The sequence below is a fragment of the Buteo buteo genome, chromosome 22, assembly GCF_964188355.1.
Source record: "Buteo buteo chromosome 22, bButBut1.hap1.1, whole genome shotgun sequence".
Taxonomy (NCBI): domain Eukaryota; kingdom Metazoa; phylum Chordata; class Aves; order Accipitriformes; family Accipitridae; genus Buteo; species Buteo buteo.
Genome location: NC_134192.1, coordinates 14,510,352 through 14,536,490, shown reverse-complemented (window position 1 = coordinate 14,536,490; position 26,139 = coordinate 14,510,352). Strand labels below are relative to the sequence as shown.

Below are 26,139 nucleotides of genomic sequence, written 5' to 3'. Positions count from 1 at the left end.
CCGAGCCAGCCGCACTGAACGCCTAGGAGCTAGGAACCGGGGCGCGGGGCCGAAAAACTTACAGAGGGACTGCGCCATACAGCGTCCTGGGCGGAGCCAGCCCCGGGCGCTGTACGGCGCGGGGTGTGCTGGGGCCCTGGAACCTGGTTGCTACGGTTCTGACCAACCGACCGGGCCCGTCACGCCTTGTGCTGGGGTACGTCCCGGAAACGGGCTCCTGCCCGTGACGGGACGGTGCGAGGGAGCAACACTCCCGGGCCACTGCGCGCTCTCGTGCCGGCGGAGGAGCTGTTCCCACCGTGGGGCTTCCAGCACGGCCACACCTGCGCGGGGTCACCGGGCCCTCAGACCGCCGTGGTGAGGCCGGGCAGGTTATGTAAGTGCGGCCGCCGCGGTGCCCGCTGGGAGCTGTAGTCGCGCGGGCGCACCGCCTGCCACGCTCACCCGTCGGGGCCCCGCCCCGCCCCCGCCCCTCCAGCGCGAGGGACGCTGGGTGTTGTAGTCCGCCAGCCGCGCCGTGCCGCCGGCCTCCGCCCCGCCGGGACTACCGCTCCCGGTGTGCCGCGCGCGCGCAGGCGCAGGGCGCGGCGTTGCTCGCTGGTAAACAGAGCGGCGCGGCGGTGGTGGGGCCCGGGTCTCACAAAGGGGTAGTGGGCCGGGCCGATGCGCGGCGGCGGAACGGCTCAGACCCGGCGGTGGCGGCGCTGAGGCGGGCGCCCATGGCGGAGGCGGGCGGCGCCGCGGCGGCGCCGGACATCGACCCCGACTTCGAGCCGCAGAGCCGGCCGCGCTCCTGTACCTGGCCGCTGCCGCGGCCTGAGCTGCCGGCGGCGCCGGCGGAGGCGGGCGGCGCGGCGGGCGCGGCGGAGGAGGGCGCAGGTGGCGCGGCGGCGGGGCCCGGGCGGGCCGAGGGGGCGCGGGCGGGCGGCGCGGCGGCGCGGAAGGGCGGCTCCCGGCGCAACGCCTGGGGCAACCAGTCCTACGCCGAGCTCATCAGCCAGGCCATCGAGAGCGCCCCCGAGAAGCGGCTCACGCTGGCGCAGATCTACGAGTGGATGGTCCGCTCCGTCCCCTACTTCAAGGACAAGGGCGACAGCAACAGCTCCGCCGGCTGGAAGGTGCGCGACGGGCCGGGCCGGGGCGGGAGGGTCGGGCCTGGCCTTCGGCGGGGCGCCGGGGCCGGGGCGGGCTGCGCGGCCGGGCGAGGAGCGGCCGCCCGAGGCGCCGTCCCGCTCCCCTGCTGCCGAGCCGGTGCTGCCGCCTGCGCCGGCCGGCCAGCCGCCCTCCGCGCCGCGCAGCCCTGTGCTCACCTGTTGCTCCTCGTCGCCGGGCGGGCTCTGCGCGCTCGACGTCGGTGCCAGCGCCTCATCCCCGCCCCTCGCTGCAGCGCGGCGGCCTGGGGCTCAGCGCTGCCGAAAGCCGCTGAGCTGGCGCAGGTTTGTCCGCCCGCGAGTGCGGGGTAGGGTCCTCTCGGACTCGGACCCGGCCCAAGCTGCGGCTCTGTGCAGCTGGAGCAGAGAGGAGTGGGCTTCTCTGCGTGGGTGGTTGCAGCGTGGCCCTGTGAGGCTGCTCCTTGTGCCCTTTGTGTTTGGAATGTTTTCCAGGAAAGGAGCGAGGGTCTGCTAAAAGGCTGTAGCTAAGCTTCTGTGCAAGACGAAGCACCAGTTGAAGGGTTTTTAAATACAAGGCCGCAGTTCTTTGTCACCTGACTGTGCTAAAGCTCAATATAAATAACTGTTTCATAGCAGGCATTCTTGGCTTTAAAGAGGCTCCCTTTAAAAAGGGTGCTGTGTCCCAGAGCAGCGGCGGTGCTGCAGCTGTGCAGGGACTGGGGACCTCTGCTGGAGTTTGGGAAAGGGAAAGCAACGTATTTCTCCAAAGTTTCGGCGTTGTCTTCTCGCTCTGGAAATAGGCACGTGCAAAGTTCTATTAAAAGAGCTAAACTCCATTTCCGTCTTCTGCAGGTGGCAGCCTGGTGGTCCCATTCTCTTTAGTCAAAGGAACTCCAGCAAAGAGAAGAGGAGATGTGAGAGCTGGATTGCGAAATAGTCCCTCAGGCTGTCCTGATATATCATAGTGGATGCCATGGTGACTGGAGTCTAAAGAGTGTGATATTGCTTTCGCTGCAGACTGGAATTACACTTAATGCCACACTCTCGTTTGCAGTGTACCTCTCCGTTTGCGGTGTTAGTTAGCAGTTTGTCCGTGCTGCAGTTCTGCGGCAGCTTGAGCCAGTGTGGTTTGGGGCTTCCGTGACTCCAGCCATGCATTCCTCTGCCTATGTGACGAAGCAGTAAGTCAGCACAGAGAGTTAATTTTGCAAAAAAGAAAATGGATAGCTTTTTCTGGTAGGTTAGCTTTCAGCTAGCTCAGCTCTCTGAAGTGGCACACCATGTGGTTGCATGAGTGCGAATGTTTGCTCAAATGAGGGTAGGAACATGGTGAGAGGGACGCAGCTGTCACAGCTTAGGCTGGCAGAGGTCAATACAGAACTTTTCACCCTTGCCATTTATCTGTCTCACTGACAGTTCCTGGAGAGTGCATGTAGTTTGACAAAAACTGACTTTTTTTTCTTCTTTGTGCACACTGAATCCTCCTTATTGAGTTCTGATTTGGGATAGCACTTGGGTGCATTTTCTTCAGAAGATTTGGTGGTCTCACCGGAAGATAGTTCTTGCTTCCTCAGGCTAGGCGTGCTGTCCTGGTCCTGCTGCTGCTGTGTTGGAGTCACATTATTTTGGCACACAGTTTGTGGAACTGGTGCATTTCTTCAGGAATGTGTCTGTATCTCTTTGGCCTGAGACGAAAGTTCAGTGTGGCTTCTGAAATGCATCCCCAGATATCATGGCAAAGGTGGAATATAGTGAAGTGTCCTGCCAGACTGGGTGCTGGAATAGGTAGACTTCTGACTTGATTGAGTATGGCTGTTCTTTTGTTACATTCATTCATGTGTAATGGGACCATGAGTCTTTGGTTTTACTCTGTGTTTTAATCATGTATCACTTTTGGGAAACATATAGTTGATTTAACTTGCAGAAAGGCAGAGGTGAGAATTTGTGCACATACGAGGGTTGAGGTCCCTGCTCAGATGCTGTTGCTGTAGCTGTTCTGTGATGACTTTTCAGCGTGAAATTCGTTTGTAGTTTTTCAGCCTGAGAGAGGACTAACTCAAGCTGGCTTTAGTAGGGGAAGAGAACAGAAACTTCTTGCCAGGAAAGATGAGGGAGGGCAGAACCACAGCAGCTGTGGTGGGAATCAGTCTGCCTTATGATTAGGGCAGTTTAAAACCCTTGACTTCAACCAGCAAACACAAAACAATGATAGAAATACAGTTGGAACTGTTTAAATGCCGGGGAAAATTCTCATTAAAACTTGTTTTCATTTTTAACAAATATTGTCAAAGTTTGGCTTGGTATGGGGGGATATGTGGTTAATCGTACATGCCCAGGAGAGGCAAAGGGGGCTGTGGTATATTCCCTCTGCTCCGTTTTCTTCCCTGCTCACTCTCTCAGATCCTGTTGGCAGGGCTTGGCAAGATGTGTGCCCTATCGTGTGTGACCATAAAGCTCTGAATTCTAGTCTTGCTTTATGTTAACGTGCAGTTATATAGATTTGCAACAGGTTTGGGTTCTTTTACTTACTTTAGTCTATTTGCATCAAGGTGCATTAGATAAAGGCACGTTAGACATTTACAGTTTTAAAGATGTGGAATCAATCAAATCAGTTTAATTTGATTTTTGTGGACTTAGAGTAAATTTAATAGGTACATGTTTTATATTTAAGACAAACTGAATAAACAAAAGATGTGCCTTCAGTTGAGGAATGGACCTGCCTGGTGTTTTGTTTTCACTGTTCCTTTGTTTTTTTAGAGCTGTGAATCTTTCCTTTTATTTTTTTTAATTTGTAAAGTAAAAGAAAAACTTCTTGAGTTGTCTTGGCTTTATTGACGTCTCAGTTTTGAACTGAATGAGTTTGGGTAAAGGAAATTAATGTGGAGCTGCTGCTAAATGCTGATGTAGCATTTTGATGCCTGTTAAAGATAGTACTACAGCTCCTAGAGTTCTGGTATTTCTGTGTTGTTTGGGCAGAGCCATACTGATAATATGTCCTATTTGTATGTAGTGTAGTTCTAATAGAGAATTTAAAATGGGAAATCAAAAGAAATGTGTCTTTAAAAACTTTTTTTAAAATCTACTTTAGTTAAACTCATTGTTGCTTCATAATTACTTTACAGCTGTCCTACTCCACTATACAATTGGGGGAAATACAGCTGTTACAGACTGCCAGGGTGTAACCTCTGTGAATTCCGGAAGAATCTGTGTTTTCGAGGAAGGTGGTACTTGCTGTTCTTGAACTGCTTCAAGCACTTTGTAAAGGACGGATTTGCTGGGTGTGCAGTCTGTCCTTTCCCTGCAGTGATTCAGCTGAAGTTAAGAATTAACCAGCCTGAAAGGCAGAAGTGTCCTTGCAGGGGTGTGTCGTGGGGCTTCTTGGTAATCCTCCCCTTGGTGCTCTGCAAGCTGCTCTGCGGATAAGAGGATAATTCCTTCTGGCTTTGAGATTACTTGGGGGAGGAAGGTGTTGAGGGTTTTGAATAAAGTAGAAGTGCATAAACCCCGCTGAAGCAGTTTGGACTGGTTGTTGCATTTCTCACATCCATGAGTATGAGTTAAGTTTGACACAGTGAGGAGCAACGTTAAGGACTAGTCTTTCTCCATGAAACATTCTGTGTGTTCTCCCAAAGCTGTTGTCTTTCCCTCTGTAGGAACAGAATGAACTTTAAAACCATTATTTTCACCCTCCAAAGACACTTCACTGAAGCAAAAATCAGACGTCTCCTATGCGTGCAATGTAAAGGAAAGAACAAATGATTCTGCAGTATTGCATTAGTTATAGAAGGCTGAAGTCACACCTCTGCATTCTGGTACTTCTCATTCACTTTGATTCAAATGTGTACGTATATATATACATACATATGTGCAACAACTCAAGTAGCTGTATTACAAATTAAAAATTACCAAGCATTCAGCTTGTCTGAAACAGAAGGTGTCACCCATCTGCAAACTCAGCTAGCTCTTAATCTTTATTACAGTGGACAGCATTTTACTTTAAACCCTTCCATTCTGTGCTTGTGTTATATGCCTGTTGCCCATAGTCGATATTAATCGTTGACCAGATGGATTGGGAGACCTGGCTGAGGGCTCCCAGGTGCTTCCTTGCATGTACCCTGCAATTCAGTTTATGATGATAGAGTGACTTCACCAGCTTCCAGTGCCATAGTGCTGGCTCTGAAGGTCCACGGCCTCTCCCAGAGCTGAAGGTGTCTGACCTCCTGGCAAGCATGTGCAGAGCTCCCTCAGGTTAGAGCAGCTGCTCATCCTGTGGCCCTCTGAAGTTCCTCCATGAAAGAGTAATAGGCCAGCAGACAAAAGCAAGCCTTTCCAATCTTCTGGACTATTTCTGCTGTGCTGCAGCTGGTAGGTTCTGCCATGTTATCCTTAGGCCCTGCAAATAAATTCCAGTTCAGTGGGTACAAAATTATATGAATACTTGTTTTGGTAAAGATGAAAAGTTTATCGTTCATTGGCGTGTTGACTGCTGTTTAGCCAGCTTTTGGGTTTTTTTCTGTTGTCAGATCTACAAAAAAGCAATGGTGAGTTCCTAAAATAGTCACATTAGCTGTTTGCTTATATCCACCTGGGCTGTGCTGGAGTGTGCCTGTATCCTTGAAGATTTTTTGGCTCAGACTTGTCAGAATCATAGCTTCTTAACATAGACAGGTAAGGGCCAAATCACTTATCAGGAGAGCTTTCTTTAATTTCACAAAGAAACCCTTTATCTGGAAAGGAATATCTGGTGAGAACACTTTACACAGGTTTACTTTTGATAATGATAATTTCAAGATGGTGGTTTGAGAAGACATTCAAAATATTTCCCTGTCTTTGCTCACTGGGGCATAACTGACTTGATGCCAAAAAGCAAAAAGAAACATAAAACTTAAACTCCACATCTTGGCTCTGAACAAAGCGTGATTCTGTGCAACCTTCAGCCCAGTGCAGGTTTGTGCATAGGGGAGGCTCAGTCCAGAGTCTGGGTCTCTCTCTTCTGCACAGAGCCATTGACCTCAGTCTGTGAAGAAAGGTTACTTTCTGTTGATTGCGCTGAGAAAGCCCATAGTGTTTACTCCTAAGTTCACATGCCTGAAATTATGCAATTCCCTGTGAAACCTTCTGACACTAAAGATGAAGAATTGCTAAATCGAATAGTGATGGAATAAATGGAATAGTGATGTATTGCTGTCATTATTGGTACTTAATTTGAGTCCAGTTAATCTTTAGTGATGTTGTAGGTGCTGCTTTCCATTAAGTTGGGATTATTTTGGTTTCTTGGAAGTTGCTGCCCTGCGAGGGGATGGAGGGTTTGGCTGTTTGAATCCAGAGTAGCTGAGGGTGGGTAGAAACTGCTGGACTCTTGCAATTACCTCATATGCCCCCAAATGTATTCCTGTGGTGTTAGTGCTTATTCCTGGCAGCAGGGAGGTGTTCTCTGTCCCAGCTGCTGACAACCTAGCTGGGTTTCCTTAAAGCAGGGAGGAAAATAACAAACAGAAGCTGAAAGACAGTTGTTCAGAGGCTGTAGTGAAGAGTCTAGCATGGAAACCTGAGGAGCATGGGTAGGTTTTGTCCATCAGTCTTTCTTTTAACAGAATCTTTTACCTTATAATCCCATTAATCCTTAAATGGTCTGGCCATAGCAAGTAGTCTGGCCTAGGTGAGGGCCTGGTGAGGAGGGAGGAAGGCCGCTGGGCATGGCAGAACCTTGTGGACAGGAGGGTGGTGAAGTGCTGGGTGTGGAAAATGAGGCTGGTGGCAGTGCATGGGAGCAGGATGATGGTGCAAGTGTGGGGTCACCAGGTGTCCTATTTTTCAGGTGGGATAAAACTTAATGATGAGTGGTCAACTGTGGTGAGGGCCTACCATCACAATGTAGAGGCATATACTTAGCCCTTGTTAAAGTGGTATTAACACCCCCTTCTCCCAAACAAGGTGTAATGCCCTGAATAAGTATGGACGTGCAAGATTTATTTTTTTCATTTGAAGCCTTATGGAATGTAGATGTCCCCCTCAGAAGTTGGGGAGAGCTTGTCTTTTGGCAAAAGTCCATCTGCCCTGTGCCATGCCAGTCAAATTACCTGAAGATTTTGCTGCTACTCTTTCCTGCTCCCTGCCAGTCTGTTCTGGAAAGCTGCTTTGCTGAAAGATTATTCCTTACAGCACAGCTTATTTACCAGGCAGTCGTCAGAGAAAGCTGCTCCTGGACTGCTGGTATTACTTGTTCCAACAAGTTTCTTCTGCACTATCTAATCCTGAACAGCTTTTGTTGTATATGCCTGCCTGTCTTGGTAAACTTGTAGATTGCCTCAGTCTTTGCTTTGTAGAGAGCTAGGATTTTCTTCTTCTGGGCTCCTGTTGAAAGATTACAGGAAGGAAAATGTTCTTCCTAAGATACAGCTCCCTGTCTGCAGAGCTTGGTATCTGTGCTCACGTGTGCCTTCTGGATGGAGTTTGCTGGGGAAATGTTTTAGCTCCCTGGCTCTGGAGCAGTTGTTTACTTGCTGGAGTGTAACTTTACAAAATCTCTGCAACGAAGACTTTCCTGAAGCCTTTGGAGCCAAGTGGCTGGGTGAGTGCTGAGACAGGCACTGACAAATGCAGCAGGCAGGGCGTTCTCCCCTTGCAGCCTCCCAAGAATGCCATGGCAAATGATAATTCGGCACAATTATAGGTCTGGCTTTGGAACATGGCCCTGTGCTGGGATGTGACCATGTTCTTTGTATGCCTCCGAGGCAGTGAGAGTGTATTACAGGCAGCTGCAGTGATTGCATATATTATTTTGTTTTTCCTGTCACTCATTCTTGAGTGAGACTTTTTGTTAAGAAATCTGGTGCCTCTGTGGTTTGTAGTAGAAACTGGATGTTTCCCAGGAGAATGGGCCTGGCCCTAGGGAGCAGTGATTGAAAGTCCAGGCAAATGTGGGCAAGCACAAAATTTTCAAGGATAGCTACTGTTTCTTCTGTCTTTCTCAGCATAGTTGTGCTTGGCCCCAAGTGCCCTGTTAGCACAGATCATCCACCACTGCTGTGTGGACGAGCTCTTTTGGGCAGGGCACAAGAGCCTCCTTCTGCTCCTGTCACATCAGTGCCTGGAAGAAAGTACATCACAGGAGCATGAGTTTAAGCTTGGTTTTAGTGTGAGGAGCCTTAAAGTCTGAACAAACCATTCTGAATGTTCTGACCTGCTCTGAGTAAAACTTCAGTTTTATGGTAGATAACCTTGGCCTTACCTACAAAGCCATGTAGTCCTCTGGAAAGGATGTCACTGGCATTCTGTCTTCTATGTGACCCACGTGTGCATTTTTGATAGTATCTTGGTGTCTACGGCAGTTGTCCAGAAGGCTGACAGGGTGGGATAATTGCTTGGTTGTGCTGCCAGCTCCTGTGGCTAATTGCCCATCCTGAGACCAAAGCACTGTTCGGTGCTGGGCAGGGTCCACAGCAGCACTAGTGCTAGTGTGGGGGCAGGCCTGGTACAATGGCGAGGTGTGTTCCTGCCCTTTAAATAGGGCTAGGAGGTTTTATCAAAGAAGAAGATTTAATGTTGTGGTAACTGAGATTTAGGAAATAGTTTTGTGTATGCTGCTAGCCACACTTCTGTGGCTGGTCTATATATCCTAGCTTGTACACACAGTGGTTGGGACCTAGTGAATGGTCCACCCTTCAGTGTACAATAAATGTCTCTAGCCAAACTTTGATTTTTTTTGCGTAACATGTCATTAATTTCAGAATGGTTTTGTCTGAGTGTGGTTTACAGGACTCATCTTTGATCTGTGATGGATTAGACACACAGACTGGCATTTCTTTCACTGCAATACTTAACGTACAGCCACAAGAACCTCTATAAGATATCTGAATAAACAGCAATAAGCACCCCTATACTAGTTGTTGAAGAGGTCCCTAAGGATTTGAAGGATTCCTGCCTGTGCCTCTTCTTTCACATCATGCTTCCTTATGGTCAAAGACTTTGCAGACCCAAGACCTTGTGTGGATTGCAGGTGCTCAGACCAACTGGGATCCTCATGCACTGCTGAAGTTAAGTGTCTAAAAAGTTAATGTCATCTATATGTTTCTGGTTTGAGTTGCTTAACATCAAGAAAGGAAATACGTCAGGGTTGCCTGGGTGACTGAACTCTGTCATTTCCTCTCCTGTCAGGTTTGACCTGGAGTTCTGTGATTATTTTAGTGTAATTGATTTGTCCCTTACTTTCTCAATGAGATTTGAGGGTGCCCTCCATATGTTAGGTGTATTAAATCATTCTAGCAGATGCATGCTTGTGCTGGGGAGCATGCATTGTGCAAGTGTGAATCTCTTGCGCTGTCTCACAGCACCCAGGCTGGTAAGTGCGTTTGTTCAGTTGTATTTTGGGACTCTATCAACTTGAGTCTCCAGTATGCAGGCAAGCTCAGTCATGTGGGTGTGTTATGGCTCTGGGTGCTGCTGCTGCAGTGGTGAGCTGCCTCACAAAGTCTGCAGGAGAGGTGCAAAAGTGGTAATTTAGGCATTGCAGTTTTGACAGCAGTTAACCCATAATGTAAGAAGTGTTCGGGTTTTTTCCTCTGCCTCCAGCCACACATTCTGTTCTCTTCCTTAGTTGTCGGCACTTAACCCCCACAGTGAGGTAGTTCAAAAAATAGGCAGAGATAACAGAGGCAAGAAAAGTAATTTTCAGGAAGGACAGGGCTGCTTTTAGGTTGGGTTAGCTCTCTGAACCAGCTCATAGGGTCACAGATGCTTGTTTTATGGGAGGAGGAGAGTTTGAAGATGAGGAAGGAAGGAGTGGTACTGCAGTTACCTGTTTCTACAGCTATTAGCCGTTATGACAGTTTAGCAGTAACATGTAGAAGCACTTTGAAACTGTTTCATAAAAGGTACCAGGCTTTGCATATTTGTGTTCATGTGAATCCTAGTCTTATTCCAAGATGTCTTATTTCAAGCTGCTTTTCAGCCAAAAAACTAGAAAACTTGATACTAAAATTGTCACTTGGGATACCTGAAGTGGTTCTGATTTTCTTGGGGTTTCAGTATTACTGAAATGCTTGCACCAGTGCAGTGTGATTTTGCTGACACAGGAATTAAAACCTGGCTATAGCCATGTGTGAGAAGAAAAAAGTATATAGTTAGCTGTGAAATTTTGAAATCCTGAACCTATTGGTTTAAAGTTCCATTTTAGTAAACAAAGCTAAAAATCAGGTGGTTGTGAGACTCCAAATGTGTACTGTGTGTACAAGCTACTGGGTCATTCCTGATGGGACTGAGTGTCATCATGAGTTCAGGGATTACTTTCAGGAGACTAAATGAAGAATTAGTGAAAACCTAGTAGTTCTTACTGCTGCAGCAATATGCATTCAAAGTCATGCACGTTTATGTGGGGAAAGAGAGGGGGTTCTTTGGAAATGAAAGGAGCAACCTTCCAGGAGACAGGGGGCCAGTCTGAATTACTTTTTTTGAGACTTGAAGGAAAAGAAAGCTTTATTTAGAGAAGAGGCCAGGCAGGAGTGTTGTATAGGTATTACTGTGAACAGCTTAAATAATAAAACTGTGTCAGAGCATTGACTGACACATGTTCTATCAGGCCCTGGCTCCACAGTAACCCTTGGGGTGCTCTCTGAGTAAGAGCATACATATCCTTTGATACCGATCACAAGCAGCCAGTCTTCTCCAAGTCCTCAATAGCCAAAAGTTAAAATGGAAGCTAACGCAGAGTGGTTCTCACATCTCCTTCCCTCTCCATGAAAACTTTCCACTTTGCCTGTATTGTTTATCTACACCTGCTTTGTTCTAGGATAGTAATTTTGGTGAGGTGGCCAAAATTAGCATGTTGAGGACTTGTCTGAGAGGAAGAGGGTGGGGAGAGGGAAAGCAGCAGGCAGGAAAGAACTGTGTTCAGAAGTGGTGGGAAAGGATGATAAAAGCAGAGTTCACTTTGTTCAGAATTAAGAAAGCATGCATGAAAGCTGAAGGCTGCTATATACTTTTTAGTTTATATGAAAAAGATGTTGTTCTTGGACCACTGTTATGCTACCAGTGTAGCACCTTTTAATGATGTGTAATTTGACCATCTGAACAAATTAAATGCAAGTATCAAACAAATGCATGACAGGCCTCAGGGGGTGTTTATGGAGGATCTGCTCAAACAATGAGATTATTGCTTGCCGATTCTAAAATACCAGGGAGTTTATCAGTTGCAGGATGAAAATTCAGTTTGATGATGGTGTACAGATATGTTAGCTTGCAGTTTCCAGCAAAGCTAAACCAAAAGAAGGTAGTTGGGAGAGGCAAGGAATGTGTGCCTTGCCAAACAGAAAGATCGGATAGGCTAAAACTGGCATGTACTGTGTAGGAGTGCACTATCTGCTGAACATCTTACCGCATTAGAAACACACAGAGGAAGGCATACTGTCTCCTTGCAGAGTGAGGCGGGCAGGGTCCAGGATTAACAGGACTCTTGTTCCACAAAGTTTCTCTCATTTCTCTGGTTTTGGGATGAAGATGGTAATGGGCGTACTGAATGAGAAGTGTTTTGCCATTTCTCTTCACCCAGTCTGTTTGATTCACTGCTATGCTGTGCTCAAATCAGTCTGAAAACTAGTCATATAAAAATTAAAAACTTCAGCCAGGCTTATGCTGGCTAATAGGGTTGGCAGAAGGATGGGAGCAGTATTAGCTCAAATTCAGTTAGGCTCATTTTGAAGTTGCAAGCTGTATTTGGGAATTTGCTTAGTTGCTTTATGGTATGCTTAGTTTTTTGCAGATTCTGTATGGTCTTGAAAAGTTCTTTTGTGTTAGTATTTTGCTAGTTGGAAGCTGCTAGTTGTCACAGTAGTTTCACCCTCCGTGCTGCAGTGAGACATGGCACTGCTTACTAGTTGGTGTCAATCATGTGCAAGCAGAAATAGCAGGTTTTTATGGGTATGTCTTTGTTATAACTTTCTTCTCTGGATACTGTCTGAATGTGTTTATGCTTGTGAGGTTTCTAGGTGGGAGGTGTGTCAACTGTCAGGTCCTCATATCTTGGATTTGTTTTTTTGTTTGGTTTTTTTTTTTCAGAACTCTATTAGACATAACCTGTCCCTGCACAGCAAGTTTATTAAAGTCCATAATGAAGCCACAGGGAAGAGCTCTTGGTGGATGCTCAATCCTGAGGGTGGTAAAAGTGGAAAAGCACCAAGAAGAAGAGCTGCCTCCATGGACAACAGCAGCAAACTTGCAAAAGTCAGAGGTAAAGCATCCAAAAAGAAGCCTCCTCTGCAGTCTGCTCCAGAATCCACTGCTGACAGTCCTGGCTCCCAATTCCCTAAGTGGCCTGGGAGCCCGTCCTCAAGAAGCAATGAGGACTCTGACATGTGGAACACCTTCCGGCCTCGAACCAGTTCCAATGCAAGCACCATTAGTGCCAGACTTTCTCCTATCCTGACAGAGCAGGATGACCTCCACGATGAAGAGTTGCTTCCTTCTTTAGTGTACTCCAGTGCATCTAGCAATGTTCCACCAACTGTGACTGAGGAGCTTGAGCTCATTGATGGCTTAAACTTGATGTCTCCCAGCTCATCTGTGTTATCTACCCAGCAGTCTGCCTCGAGTGGTCAGATCCAGAGAGATTCCAGTTTTTCTTTGCGGAGCCCAAATTCAGCTGGTCAGACCACTACTTTTGGCAATTCCCTGTTTAACCCTGTTGATATCTCACTGCAAAGTTCTGTCAGCCATTTCTCTGCCCCTCAGACCTTGGAAGCTCTTCTGACACCCAGCTCTCCGCCTCCAAGGGATGTTATGATGACTCAGGTGGATCCAGTTCTCCCGCAGACTGGTAACAGGATGAGCAGCCGAACTCTTCTGCTTCTAGGTGGACAAGCCGCCCAGAGTAAAATGAGCTCAGGCAATCCACGAGGAAAGCCTACAGAGCAGCAGGCAGAACCAGTCAGTGCCAGCATTTTGCCATCAACACTTCCCATAGTAACATCTCCTCAAAACACTGCCAGCATCACCAGTTTGAAGGCTCCAGTTTCTGCAACAACTGCCCAGTCAGTCCAGCTGGGCAGTCCACTGCTTCTTTCTTCTGCTAGCCCTGCTCCCTTGGGATTGAACCAGGACAGGCTGCCTATTGACCTGGACATTGACATGTACATGGAGAACCTTGAATGTGATATGGATTACATAATCAACAGTGAACTTATGGATGGAGAAGGACTGGACTTTAATTTTGAACCCATTCTGTCTACTCCCAGCTATCCCAGCACCTCGCAGGCCTCCAACCATACCTGGGTACCAAGTTAACTTCAGGAGCACAAAAAGGTAGGTGTAGTTATGTAAAATGCTCTATGGCAGGAACAGCAGTTTCTGGGATGGGTCCTGTGCCCAGCTCTGCAGCAGTTAAAGATACCTCTTTGGAGGCGCTGGCGCTCTTTGAGTAAAAAGCTTCTGGGAGAGCTGCATTCCCTTGTAGAAGGAGAAAAAGCTGTGTAAAGGTAGGTAGACTTAACTTACCAGGTAGTAAACTCCTTTATGGAGTAGAGCAGCAACCTGAATGAAACTCCTGTTGTCTCTTGTTACCAAAGACGACTGCACTACAGGACGTTGGTCTCTGCCATGCAATGCCTATAGCTCTGAAGTTCACATGAGAGCATATGCTGATTCCATAAATAAAGACATGATCCTGTATATACAGAATGGTTGAACTGAGCCAAGCACATGCTGTGTTTCTATGCGCGTTATTATTACCCTTGCAAAATTTTCTAATATGTGTAGTTGCAAAGCGTGTCTGTGTCGTGACTGCCTGCTTTGCCCTGTGTGTAGCAGGAAACAATCACTCTCAGTTAGCAGACCTTCTGTCCTTCCCTTATCTGGGATAGTGTCTGTAAAGTCTGGTAAGCTGGTTCATCAGCATTAACTGCTGAATTGCTTATGTACCCATTATTGGAATGGGAATGGGGGACAGGAGTATGCAGTGTGGATGGAGGTGGAAGGAGAAAGGGTATGTTAGTGCTATCCCATGCACAGCAAAGCTGTCTCTTCAGTGATCTCTCATATTTGCACAAAAATTTCTAGAGTCAGTTTGGCAAATAGTTTATATGAAAACAAGGGTTAAAAATGTCTTATTCTCTGAGGGTGTGACACCCTGATATGAAGAAGAATTAGAGCAATGGAGCTGAAGGCATACTTCACACTTGGAGCTCAGTTAGCTAACAGAAAATGGACAGTTTCTTTTATGGACTGGAGCATAGGTTGGATATTGGTTGGAAAGTGGAAGGCTTGCCAAGAGTATTTCCTGTTTAAGAGGCAGATACAGTATTTGTTAAGTGTTAAAAATTCAACCCCTAATACTGGCCAGCTGAGCAGGCAGAAGTAAGGGCAAATTGCAGATACTGCTTCAGTTGTGGGAAGCCCTTGAGCTTCAGAATGATGGAGACTGAGTCAAATTATCATGTACTTGACCTTAATACTTTTTCCTAGGCACCTGAGTAACCTGGAGGTAATTTGGACGAGGTGACCTCTGGAGGCCCAATTCAACCTAAATTTTCTGGTGATTTCTGCTGCTGTTCGTGCTGGAGACCAGATATTAAGTTAAATATTTTTCTGCTCTGCCCCAGTAGAGCCACTCTAGACAAGTGCTTGGGTCTAGACAAAGTGAAATGCTGTCCTTTGAGCCAGTGGTACTTAAACCCTGTGAACATATTGATATACCACTATATATTGACTTTTTAAACACAATTTAACTCCCTCTTATTCCAAGTCCCACCACAATGCTTAGGATTTCATTTATTAGTAATGTTCTGTCTGTACTTAACAGATCCCTTTACTGTAGGGAGAGGGAGGATCAATCAAGCTTTTCTGTTTCATTATGGGGCTTTTTATAGTCTTGTGCATTTCTTGACTGTGCTCTTGCTGAATTACTGAGTGGCTGTCTTAAACTGAATATCTGAACTTCAGGTGGAATATGGAAACTCAGTTTTGATTTCAAAGACAAATTTGCTTGACAGAACATTGGCGTCCTTCACCCACATTAGGACTGTTTGCAAGTTAGTGACAGAGACTGTGGCCTTTTGAGCAGTGTTTCCACTGGATATTGTTCTGAGCTTTTGTGTTTTGGGTTTTTTTCATGCCATGCTAGGGCAGGCCATCATATTTGGGGTATACATTGACATTGCAGGGGTGAAATATTTGTCACAGAAGTGTTTTCAAAACATGCAAACTGTTCTGCATTCCTGGGTGCATTAATTACCTGGGCTGGGTAGACAAGACCTCTTTCTACAGAATATCAGGCATAGATTATTTTTTTAAGAGTGTAAAGCAGAGAAGCTGAGGGAATGTTTATCAAAGGGTAGAGTCTAGTACTGGTGAAGATGTGACTGTAATCAAATGCTTAAGAGGGAGAACATGAGCTCTTAACAGCCTGGTTATGTTCTTGTTCCATATTATTATTCCATACTTAGCATGTGAATTGCTTAATCAAAACAGAGGAACTATCTGATGTTAAAAACCCTGGATTTGCTTTGTTCCATGCGTGAAGTTGAAGTGATACTTTCTGGGAAATACACTGGGCACATGCTCACTAAGAAAGGAGTGAGATCTGGAACAAGTTCTGAACCAGTACTGTGTTTCAGCAGAAAGCATAGCTCCTACATGCCTCTTGGTGAACAACTCTTAACAGCAGTACTGCACTTGGAGAAGTGACACTCTGTTCAGTGTGCTTTGTTTCAAGCCTTTTATTCTGTCTTTAGATTATGTTTGCTTCTTCTGAGCTTTGCAAAGCTTTTCAGTTTTGCCTGTATCCTGGAATCCATGGAGTGGGATGAAGGGGAGCTTTTTCCCCAAAGGAGAGCAAGTATTGTGTAAAACACTGCCAAGACAGAGAGATGGGTCAGCTTTCTAAGAAAGGGGGAACAGGGCATGCATGGAGAGAAATAGGAGTGTCCCTGGAGGTCAGGAAGGACCATGGGAAAAGGTGGCAAAATGTTTTGTCAAATTTACAAGTTCCAAAGCCAAGTGAGCTACAGTCATCAGTGTCTGCACTCAGGTCAAGATTGTGTCATCTCTCCCTTCTCTGATTCTGTTACTGCAGTGAGTTATTAGGGTCCCTGTTTGGAAATCACTGTTCAGGGAAAGCATGGCTGCCACTATATATTGTTCCAGTGTATATTGTTGCAGTGTGACAGGCTTTTTTACTTTCATATCCTTTCTGTGAATGTGTTTTTTCCATGTTAAATTCACATTGGCAAAAGCTAATCTAAGTGATCGCTAACCTAAAGCCGTCCTTCTGAGTAGTTACTGTGGGCTTAACCTTTAGATTTCTGGGTCAGTTATGGGTGTAACACTGAGCAAAAACTGTTCATCAAAAATGCCAGTGATCACACTCATTTGAACACCCAGAATGAAACTGGAGCTGGGGAAGTATTTATCTTTGTAGGCAAGAGAAGATCTTTAGAAATAAGTACTTAGTCTCTCTGCAGCACTTGTGAAGACACAAGCTAGTTGATGTTACCTGTGGTGCTCAAAGCTGATGTGACTTATCCCCTTCTTGCAAGTTAAATCCTAAAGAGCTTGTCCACAGCTTCGCCACAAGTCTGTTTGAACCCTTTGGCTCTTTACTCGGAGATTAGAGATGAAACATTGAAACTTTGCCTCTGCCCAGCAGCAATGCGACACCCACAAACCTAGTTATTAGCCACAGAGGAAGAAAGTCAGCATGTGAATACTTTCCTTGACTAGGAAAAATATAAATTGTACAATTTCTGCTGCTGCCGTCTGGTAGCTGTGGCTCACTTAGTTGTAAACCTGCCATTCACTGGTTAAGGCACTGTATGTGCAAGCCATACAGAGTGACTTACGGGTGCCTTAGTGAGCAAGGTCATGGAAAAGGGGTAGCCACAGCTGGAATTAGATGGTGGCATGCAGATGCTCAATCATGGGCAACCACTCTTGCCTTCAGCACTTAATGCAATTGTCCTCCATTCTGGTCGTGGGAAGTGTGGGTGGCCACCCGGCTGACTCTGAGCAACTCAGGGACTGCTCATCTACCTCTTTTATGTGCTTCTGCAAGCCAGTAGGAGGAATAACTGGGAATAGAGTTGCCTCTTTTGTACAGTGGTACAGTTTGTGTCTCATTGAGTGTAAAGTCTGTCCAGTGTTCTGGTGGACATTAGTTACTTATCTTTAGTTTTTCAGTTAGACTCCCTAAAGCTTCATAGCCTGGAGAACTCTTTATCCCTTGCCCAGCTTGGTCTGGACTCGTGGTTTTCTTGCTGTGCTCTATCTAATTCCCTTTGGTCCAAACACTGTATTTTTGTCTACCAGAACATTAATAAATAAAACCCCCATCAACTTAAGTTTCCTGAAGTAGCCTGTTGCTCTGGCTTCTGTTTTAAGTTACTGTCTTTTCTTGTTCAGGGCTAATTCCCTCTTGTAGCTTCTTTCCATTTCCACAAGTTTATTCATGCTCACTATTACTGAATGCAACTGTTGGGATGCCCTACATTTATCTCTCTATTCTGCCTTCCAAAGTCGATCATAGGCCTACAGTGGAGGTTTTATGTCAGTGTCTTAAATCTGCTTAGACCTATTCCAAGGCTTGTTTGAACGAGTTGTGGTAGCTTTGTTGAGGTGAGGCAGGAGACCTGAGAAGGGATCTTTAGACTTGCAGGGAAATGAAGTATCTAGAAATGTTTAATTACTTGTAGGTAGATATAGGATTTCTTTAAGTGGGTGAGCATAAACAGTTGTAGTGTGTGATCTTTAAAAATCCTTTTTCTTAGTCCTTTCCCTACCAATTGATATTTGTGGTTGCTTAGGGTGAAGTGTAATTTTTCTCTTCCTTGCTGCTTTCCTGCAATGCCTCTTGTGCTAGCCAAGTCCTTCTTTAAACCTCCTTATCTTGCAGAGCTCTGTTGGTGCTGTCAGCTTACAGGAGGAGTGCTTACTTTTGACCTTTATGCTTTTGTTTTGTCTTTGTCTCAATTGTATTCTGAAGCTTGGAGCTGAGCAGTTGCATCCTCCACTTGACTTGCCATTGATCAAGGTCTCTTATGATCTGTGTTTGTTCTTTGCTGGAAGTTGGCATCCTTTTTGCAGCAGAGGCTGATTGATAGTAATTAACTCCTTATCTATGCATCCAGGATTCCCACTGAAGCTGAGATCTAACCATTCACTCTAATTTTTTTTTTTTCTTCCTAGTGTCCTTCAGGTTTTGAACATCGGGTTCTGACTTCACTTCCCACCCCTGGCAGAGAAAAGAATGGAGCACGTTGGATTTGGTTTCCCTGCACACCACACCTTGGGCAGAAGGGGCTGCCCACCTGGGAAGAAGGGGCAACCTGCATCTGGCAGCAACAGGAAGAGTTTAAAAATCATAATCCTGTTATGTGCCATGGCTCTTCCTACAAACCTGACCCTGCCTTGGACCATCTGGAGAAACCCTGGGCTCTACATGTCCAAAGAGGAGCCCTGGTAAAAACCTCGGCCAGAAGACTCTGTGCCAGGCAATAGCATTTTCCCATGTGAAGAGTTCGGTTTGCTGGAGGAATCTCTCAATGGCTATCCTCTCTCTGCTATGGCAGAAAGTCTCTCAGTGCCTCGGACTGGCGGAGGGCAGGCTCTGCTCTCACTTGGCTTGCCCTCTGGGACAAAGTAGTTGGACGTTTTCATTAAGCCACCAGATGTGCACTTGGTATCCCACAGACTTGCAGAGGAATTGGAAGGAGCTTGTTGGTGGAAGCCCTGTGGGAAAAGGGTGCGGTATTTCAGGGGTTGGTTTCAGTGGTTTCAGCATGCCCATCTCTGGAGCGCCTATTTGTCGTTCTGCAGGGAAGGGTGGTGGTTGTGGTGCAGAAGGCTTCCTCTTGTCCACCTGAGTGGAACAGGAGGACATTGAGTTTTTCACTGTGCCAACTGAGCCCCATTGAATCAGAAGCATGTTTCAAGAAGTCCCTATGCTTTTCTCAGCACTTTCCTGACACGCCATGCTGCTGTAAAATAAGCACAGGTGCTAATAGCTGTTTCTGGGACACAAAAACATCATTTTGGGTTTGTTTCTGATCTGTCTTGCTACAGCAGAGAAATGGAAAGCCTGGGTGTGGCCTTAACAGAGCCCTGGTTGCTTTTCAGAAGGGCATTTTCTATAGATAAAATATTTTTTTACTAATCTGGGAACTTTCTACAGTGACTATGAAGCCAATGTTAAGTGTGTCCCCATTAGATGTATTAGGCATCTCTCCCTCTGAGAAGGTACCAGTGACAGACTTCTTTTTCAGAGCTGTATTAGGAACAAATGCATTTGATGTTTGATAATGTATATGATTGAGGGGAAAGAATTGGCAGGTCCCCGTGGTTTCAAACCGCCTTGGGGAGGAGTTGTACATTATTGTAATCTGTATGTAAAAGTAGCTGCAAATTACATAGAAGCTTTTCTAAACCTTTTTAAATATATATTATATATTTTAATTGAAAATGAGATTATTGGATAAAAAAAAACAAAAAACAAAAAAACTCCACATTTGCTGCATCTGTCCCCTTGATACCAGATAACACTACAGTATGGGAGGGGACAGGCCTAAGGCATTTTGGGCCAAGAAGCTGAAGATGTCATTGGAAAAGTGGGAAGGGCACCACAGTGTAACTGGGGAATGGCTGCTCTCCCCAGAACAGGCGGAAGGTGCCTGTGTGGCATGGCATTCAGCCACAGCTACTCAGTCTCTTTCCCCAACTGGGCAGTCCCACCAAGCCAAGAGCACAATGTTAGGGAATGCTAATCATTAACAGCGCGCTCATTCTCAGCTAATCCCTTAAGTAGCTGGACTGCAGCTGATACATAGGACAGATTCTCTAGTCTGCTAAGAAGATGGTGTGGACTGGATCATGCTAGATCTGCTGACACTCTGGGTTGCCCTTAGGGAGGGCACAGTTGGTTTTTTGGTAGCTCACTTCCTGGTTTCTGAAGGTTTTTGTTTTCTTGCTGAAGTTTCTGCTACTGCTGGGGAACTTGAAGCCTGTAGGTACACCTTTGCAGATGTGCCTGGGATCCTGCCCTGCTTCTTTGTTCTTGCAGGACAGAAGCTAGGAGTCAAGAGGTTAGTTCAGAACATGAGCTGGCATGTTTCTGCCACTTTTTTGGTGTTTGCAGTGGCAGGATTTGTGGGAGACATGGTGCTTTCATTGTGTTCTGGTGGGCTTGGTCTGGCAGAAAGCCTTTCCAATCCTTTCTGAAGGTGGCGATGGCTTCTGTTCAGAAGGTTTATATCATGCAGTGCTATGAGACGTACTGTTCTACCACCTTGTCTGCTCTGTTTTCATGGGTTTCATTTCATTTTCACTTGAGCGGAGATTGGAACAGGAGCAGTTTGTCTGGTTACCTGCAACAAGGAGTATTCAAGTCTTATTTTTAGGATGCTCTGCCATCAAAGCTTTTGAATAGTTTGATAACCTTTGCTTTGAAGGCTGCCTTCATGGCAGACCTCATGGTGGTATGTTTCAAATTTACCCACAGTCTGCATGTCTGGCCATGCCTCATTGTAACAAACAAACAGAGAGGCAGACCCTAAACTGGGATCCCATGTCTTGCAGACTTGAGTCATGGGTGCCCATTCTCACTGCAGGTAGTTCATTACACAAATAGATGGACACCATTTCCACAAACACCTGATGGCATGTGTTGCCCAAATGAATTGGCCATTGTGGGCCGCAGCTAATAGATCTGGTGGGATTTGTGTTACTTGACACATAATGTACCACTTTGTCAGCTTGGGCCCTGAGCGAAAATGAATCCCATGATCTCCAGAGCAAGTTGACTGGCTGCCTGTGCTTCGCAGCCATGTATCAAAGGACAAGACATTGGTATGTGTGGTCATGTTATATGTGAATCTCTAGCTCGTTTCTCATGAAAACAGAACCCTAAGCAATAGGGAGGACAATATTAGTAACCAGTGCTTCAGACCTGCAAATTCATGGTGAGCTGTTTCTGGCTGGGTTGGTCTGTGGGGAAGAAGTGCTGTCTTCAGGCTGTTCCAAGGTGTCCCCCAGGTGTGACAGCACTGGGAACCTGGCCTGATCTCTGGCTGCAGAGAGCCTGGCCCTGAGCACTCGGGTAGCGCCCTGGAGTGATCTGACATACTCTCAGCTAGTACATGTCCTCAGCCTGTTCCAGCTGAAGGAGCTGCAGCCCAGGTACACCAAGGCTCATCGTGGTTGGTGCCCTACAGTGTGAGTTCATGAGAGACCCTGTCCTTTTATTAAGGAATAGAGCACCTATCTCCACCACCCCCCACCCCCCCCACCCCCCCCCCCGCAATGCTCCCAAGCTGGCCTCCTGGCCACAGCACTGGAGACAGGAGCACCTCTGGCTGGAGTCCTGCTGTACCAGTCTGCTGACGGTGACGTCTCTGTCTTGCAGCAGTCTGTGCAGGTGCTCTCTGTCTCCTCAACACAACAGGAGCTGGCAGTGGTTGAAGAAGCCTGAGAATGTGCTAGTGCTGAGGATGGCGTTCAGAAGACTAACAGTGCTCCAGGAGTGCTCAGTAAACCATGAATGTAATGCTGCAGGCTCAGGCAGGCAACTTAGCTTCTCGTTTGTATGTGTAGCAGATTAGCTTGGATCATGGGCAAAGAGGGCAGGGATGCAGAGAATCAGGAGTTCCCCAGCCCCTTCTCAAATAACTTTACATAAACTTGAGCTTTTCTAGCCTGGGATATTTCCTCATAGGACACACTGCTGCTTGCTGAAAGGCTGTACCTGGCAGAGGGTTGCTCAATACTTGTCCAGTTTTTTGTATTCTTGCCCAAAGTGTTTGCTACTGACTGCTGCTGGATTCAGGATAGTGTCTTGGTGAATCTACATTCTGCATTAGCACTGCAGGCCCTGTACTTGTGGGCTGGGTTTTGCTCTAATGAAGGATTGGGCTGGAATTTCAAGAGCAGCTGTGAGCTGGGTGGGGAGGGGCCAGTGACATGGGGATTGATGCTCCTGGATTAAGTACCCTGAGGGGAGTGGACAGGGGACTCCTGGCATGAAGCCTTACATTGCGCTGTGTGCATTTTCCTTGTCCTCACTGAGCTCGGGTAACAAGTTTCTTCATCTCCAGAAGATCAAATGCCATCTTTCACAGCGTGAAGCCACCATGCAGCTCTGGGTTGCGAATGAGATTTGGGTAACTAGGCCCATGGAGCCTAGTAGGAGGCAGACTTGATTGCTTTTATTTACACCCAGGTTTAGCAAATTGCTTGAGCCTTCTTTATAACTTAAGCATATTTTACTATACTCCCAGCTTCCTGTGAGAGCTTTGAATATTGAAAGCTTCTTGGAGCCCTTAGTTTTCTGTGTTGGTGTGTCTAAAAACATGTCATCCCCCACCCTGTGCTGCTTTAAAAACAGCAGTCAAATCATCCTGGTAAGTGAGAGGAATGAAAGCAGTGGGAGCGTTCCAGAGCCCAGATGTATTCATAAATGAGGCTCATACTAGAAGCAAGTAGCACTAACCAGCTTTTCCAAAGGAAATGCCTAGAAAGCTTTTACGTAGATCATAATTTGTTAATTTTCTTACTTAGTTGCTTATTTATAGCCACACTCAAATGCTTCAGGGCTAGCCTTGCTCCAGGAGTGAGAAACCTGTGTCTGGTGCCACAGGTTGGAGTGCCTTGGGAGTGGTGTCCTGGACTGTCACCAAAATAAAGTGCAAGTCTGGACCCATTATCAAAAAAAAAAACTCACAACAAATCAATCAATTCTGGGACATCAGCATGAACAGGGATAGCTTAGGTTTTGCCTCAGCTGCATGTCTAATGAAAAACATGTTCTAATTAATGTGAGAAGCAAGCAAGAGTTGACTCCTGAAGCCTGCAAGATCTGTCCCTGTGAAAGCTTGGTAGCATATCCCACCTGTCACCACAGTTGCCCACCCTTCAAGAAAGGGATCCCCTCTCTTCAGTAGCCTTTATGTGTCTCTCCACACCATGATGTGTCTCTAGTTGATGGAAACAACCTCTGATGGAATCAAACTTGCATCTAATATCATGGTGTAAAGCAGGGAGAAGGGGCAGCAGAAGCTGAAAGAGCTGATGGTGTTGCATTTATGGTTCTCTGGCTGAGGCAGCATTATGGTGTGTGGTCGAAGGGGATGTTTGCAGCTGGTGCCATGGTGCTCGGTGTGGTGCTACCCTGTGGCGCTCCCCAAGGTGTCTTGAGAGGTTTGGCTATGTAGAAGATAGGTCACTTCTCCTGAAAGGTGCCTTCTTCATAAGGCAATGGGGATGGTTCCGTGAAATGATGCTTCCAGCACAGTGGAGTCTTCACCTGGTGCGATCCCAGGAAGGGTTTCTGCATTGCTAGCACAGACGTCTGCTGCACGCAGGGCAGGCACCACTAGCTGACATTTTGCACCCTCTGCACTCTTTCATCCATTTCTCACAATAAATTTTTTTACATAATAAAACTCTGCTTTTGTTTGCTCTCTGTAGCAGTGTAACTTCTGAACCATTACAGGCTCTTTGTTACCATCTGTGCTAGCAAGACTGTAGAATGTGCTAGACTAGGGGGGAATGTTTGACAAATAAAAACCTGTAATCCTCTGCTCTGTCTCATGCAGTTTGTTCTGTTTCCCCAGTGAGGACCAGTTATTTTTTTCTTGCCCTTGGCTTCTTTCATCTGCCCTTCTCACCTGTTAGGGCAACCCCTTGGTGAAATGCCCCTTAGCTGGCCAGAAGTGGAAGGGTTGCAGTGTGACAGCCCACAAAGATTCCAGCGTGCTCTGCAGTCTGTAGAGCCTCTTGTTACAACTTGCTGGCAGTGTGTGGGGACCCGTGGGGTTGCCAAGCCCTAAAACTGACCCTGGGGAGTTTTAACTTGTGCAGGACTAGTCTAGAGTCATCCTAGCCCCTTAATTCCTTGCCCTTCTAGACCTGAGTGCAGAAGATGACTCTTCATTTTATATAGCTACATTCGAACATCCTCGAGTGTCAGCAACTCTACCTGTTATCTCTAGGAATAGAGAGATGGATTTGCTGCTACCCTCTTCTTTCAGACACTCCATCCACAAGCAGGTACTGACAATTAGGACAGATGAGCATGTGAGTGAGCTTTTATCTTTGCTTGCATACCCCAAATCCTCCATCAGAAAAAGGAAGGTTACTACAGCTGGAGAGCATTTTTGATAGTAGGAGATAATGGCTTGGAGCTGCCCATCAAAGGGGATATGACTGTCAGAGTGGAAGCTAGGAGCTGGTTATTCCTTAGGACTGCTCAGAGGTGTTCAAGTGTGTACCTTAAGGGGTCTTGCCTTGACATAAGGCAAGTAGGAATGCAGATACAGCCTGAGCCAGTGAAGCAGCTTGTGAGAAACGTGGTGGAGCCCTTGAATCAAAACAGTGTGTTGTTCCAGCAGGTCTGCCTTCTCACAGCTAGGATGAAGCTGGAGAATGTGCTGTCCCCCTCTGCCCTGGGGGTGCTCCATGCACCACAGCTCAGGAGAGATCTTACAGAAGACAAGACTTGTTCAGAGCCTTGGTCATGTTGCTTTGGCATGGAGGCAGGTAAGTAGATCAGAGAGAAAGAGAGAAAGGGGGAGGGAGTGTAGAGCACAGATTCCACTGGCCTGGTTAGACACATGGAGAGCAAGTGGGGGATGTTTTTAAAAATACTGAGGAGAAAGTCTCATTCATGAAATTACACAGTATGTGTACAGCCAGAAAATGTGTGTTCAAAGCCTTGGATACTCAATATTCAGTAATACCTGATAAATAATAGTGCTAAAATGGTTAATGCAAGTAACGCTGGAAGGGATCTTAAGACTCCTGCTTCAAGATTTAAGCCAATCCCCAAAAATGGGGGATTAGGAGGAGATCCTTAGGGGAACTGTCTGTTCCTTGGGCACTTCTTAGGGCTTCCTGCAAGCACATAATTGTAGGTGCTGCTGGAGAAACAAAATGCTGAGGGTAGGTTTTGCAATTGTTGGTTGGGTCAGGGTGGACGCGTTCAAAACTTGACATAGAACAGGGGACCATGCATTCCCCCCAGTAGCTGTTAACACTTTTTATGCTGATTTGAGCATTGGCCTGTGATGCTTAAGCACTGCCAAGGAGAGCAAAGCACCAAATAGATGTCAGGCTGGGACCTGGATGCCTTGGCTCAGGGTCACTTTTGATGTGTGTGACACCATCTGCAGTAGTCACCAAGAGTCCTGCTGTGTTCTCTCCTAACAGCCACATGGGTTCAGTGCACCTTGCTTGCAGTAGATCAGGCTTTCTTGCAGCATTAGAGACCTCGTAGGTCTCTGGAGTTGTCACCATAAGCATTTTGGCCTATGGAGTAGTTACCTGCAGAGAAGCAGTACCTGAAGCCAGCACAAAAACTTCACCAGCTTTTCTGCTCATCTTAGTTTCTGGCCAGAGACCTGCTTTGCCCCAGGTGCTTGCCAGCTGATGAACGCTTCTCCTGTGCCACCAGCGATGGAACCATGTGTGAAAGCACAGCAGGGAGGTCTGTTGCCCTACTTCACGTGTCTTTTGTGGTGGAGTAGCTGGTGTGTGGGAAGGGCAAGCTGAAGAATGGGGAGATAGTGGGGTGCACGCTGCCTGCTCCAGGGCTGTCCTGGCAGGACAGTCTATCCCCAGCTCCCATGTACTTTTTTTTTCCCCCTCCACCACTGTTGTAAGACCAGCAGCCATAGGGCTGGCTTTTAATGGGTGCATTGTAGGAGCTGTGACAGTAACCATTGCTGCAGCATGGCTCGCTGTTCTCTGCAGGCTAGGACACACCATTCCTCCCCCCACAGCTTGGGGATGGCTTGGCTGTTACAAAAGCAGTCCTGGCTGTGCCTGCAAGCAGGCCTTTCTGCTACAGGCTGTTGCAGGAAACTCAGTGACTGCTTTGGACATGTGCCTGCATCCACCCCTCAGTAATTCCAGGTAAGGTCACAGTGGCCTGGCTCCCACATGGGAATGCTGGACATCCTGGAGGGTTCCTGCAGAGGAGAGGTACCCTGGGCTCTGACAGCTCTCCTTCCAGGCACAGAGCACTAGAGAGGAATATCCTAGTCTGAGCAGATGA

The 26,139-nt window shown here is 46.8% G+C and overlaps 1 protein-coding gene across 1 annotated transcript; it reads left to right on the top strand.

Moving 5' to 3' along the window:
• Positions 1-592: 592 nt before the first annotated feature.
• On the top strand, positions 593-23,663 carry FOXO4 (forkhead box O4). Its single transcript, XM_075054360.1, has 3 exons — positions 593-1,118; positions 12,165-13,406; positions 18,282-23,663. Exons 1-2 carry the CDS (start codon positions 720-722, stop codon positions 13,386-13,388), a joined length of 1,623 nt encoding a protein of 540 aa, XP_074910461.1. The 5' UTR covers positions 593-719; the 3' UTR covers positions 13,389-13,406; positions 18,282-23,663.
• The last annotated feature ends 2,476 nt before the right edge of the window (positions 23,664-26,139 follow it).

Bases quoted from the DNA above. Each gene is read 5' to 3' on its own strand.
- FOXO4 (XM_075054360.1), top strand. From the start codon at position 720: ATGGCGGAGGCGGGCGGCGCCGCGGCGGCGCCGGACATCGACCCCGAC. The intron at 1,119-12,164 runs GTGCGCGACGGG...TTTTTTTTTCAG, and splicing joins ACAGCTCCGCCGGCTGGAAG to AACTCTATTAGACATAACCT.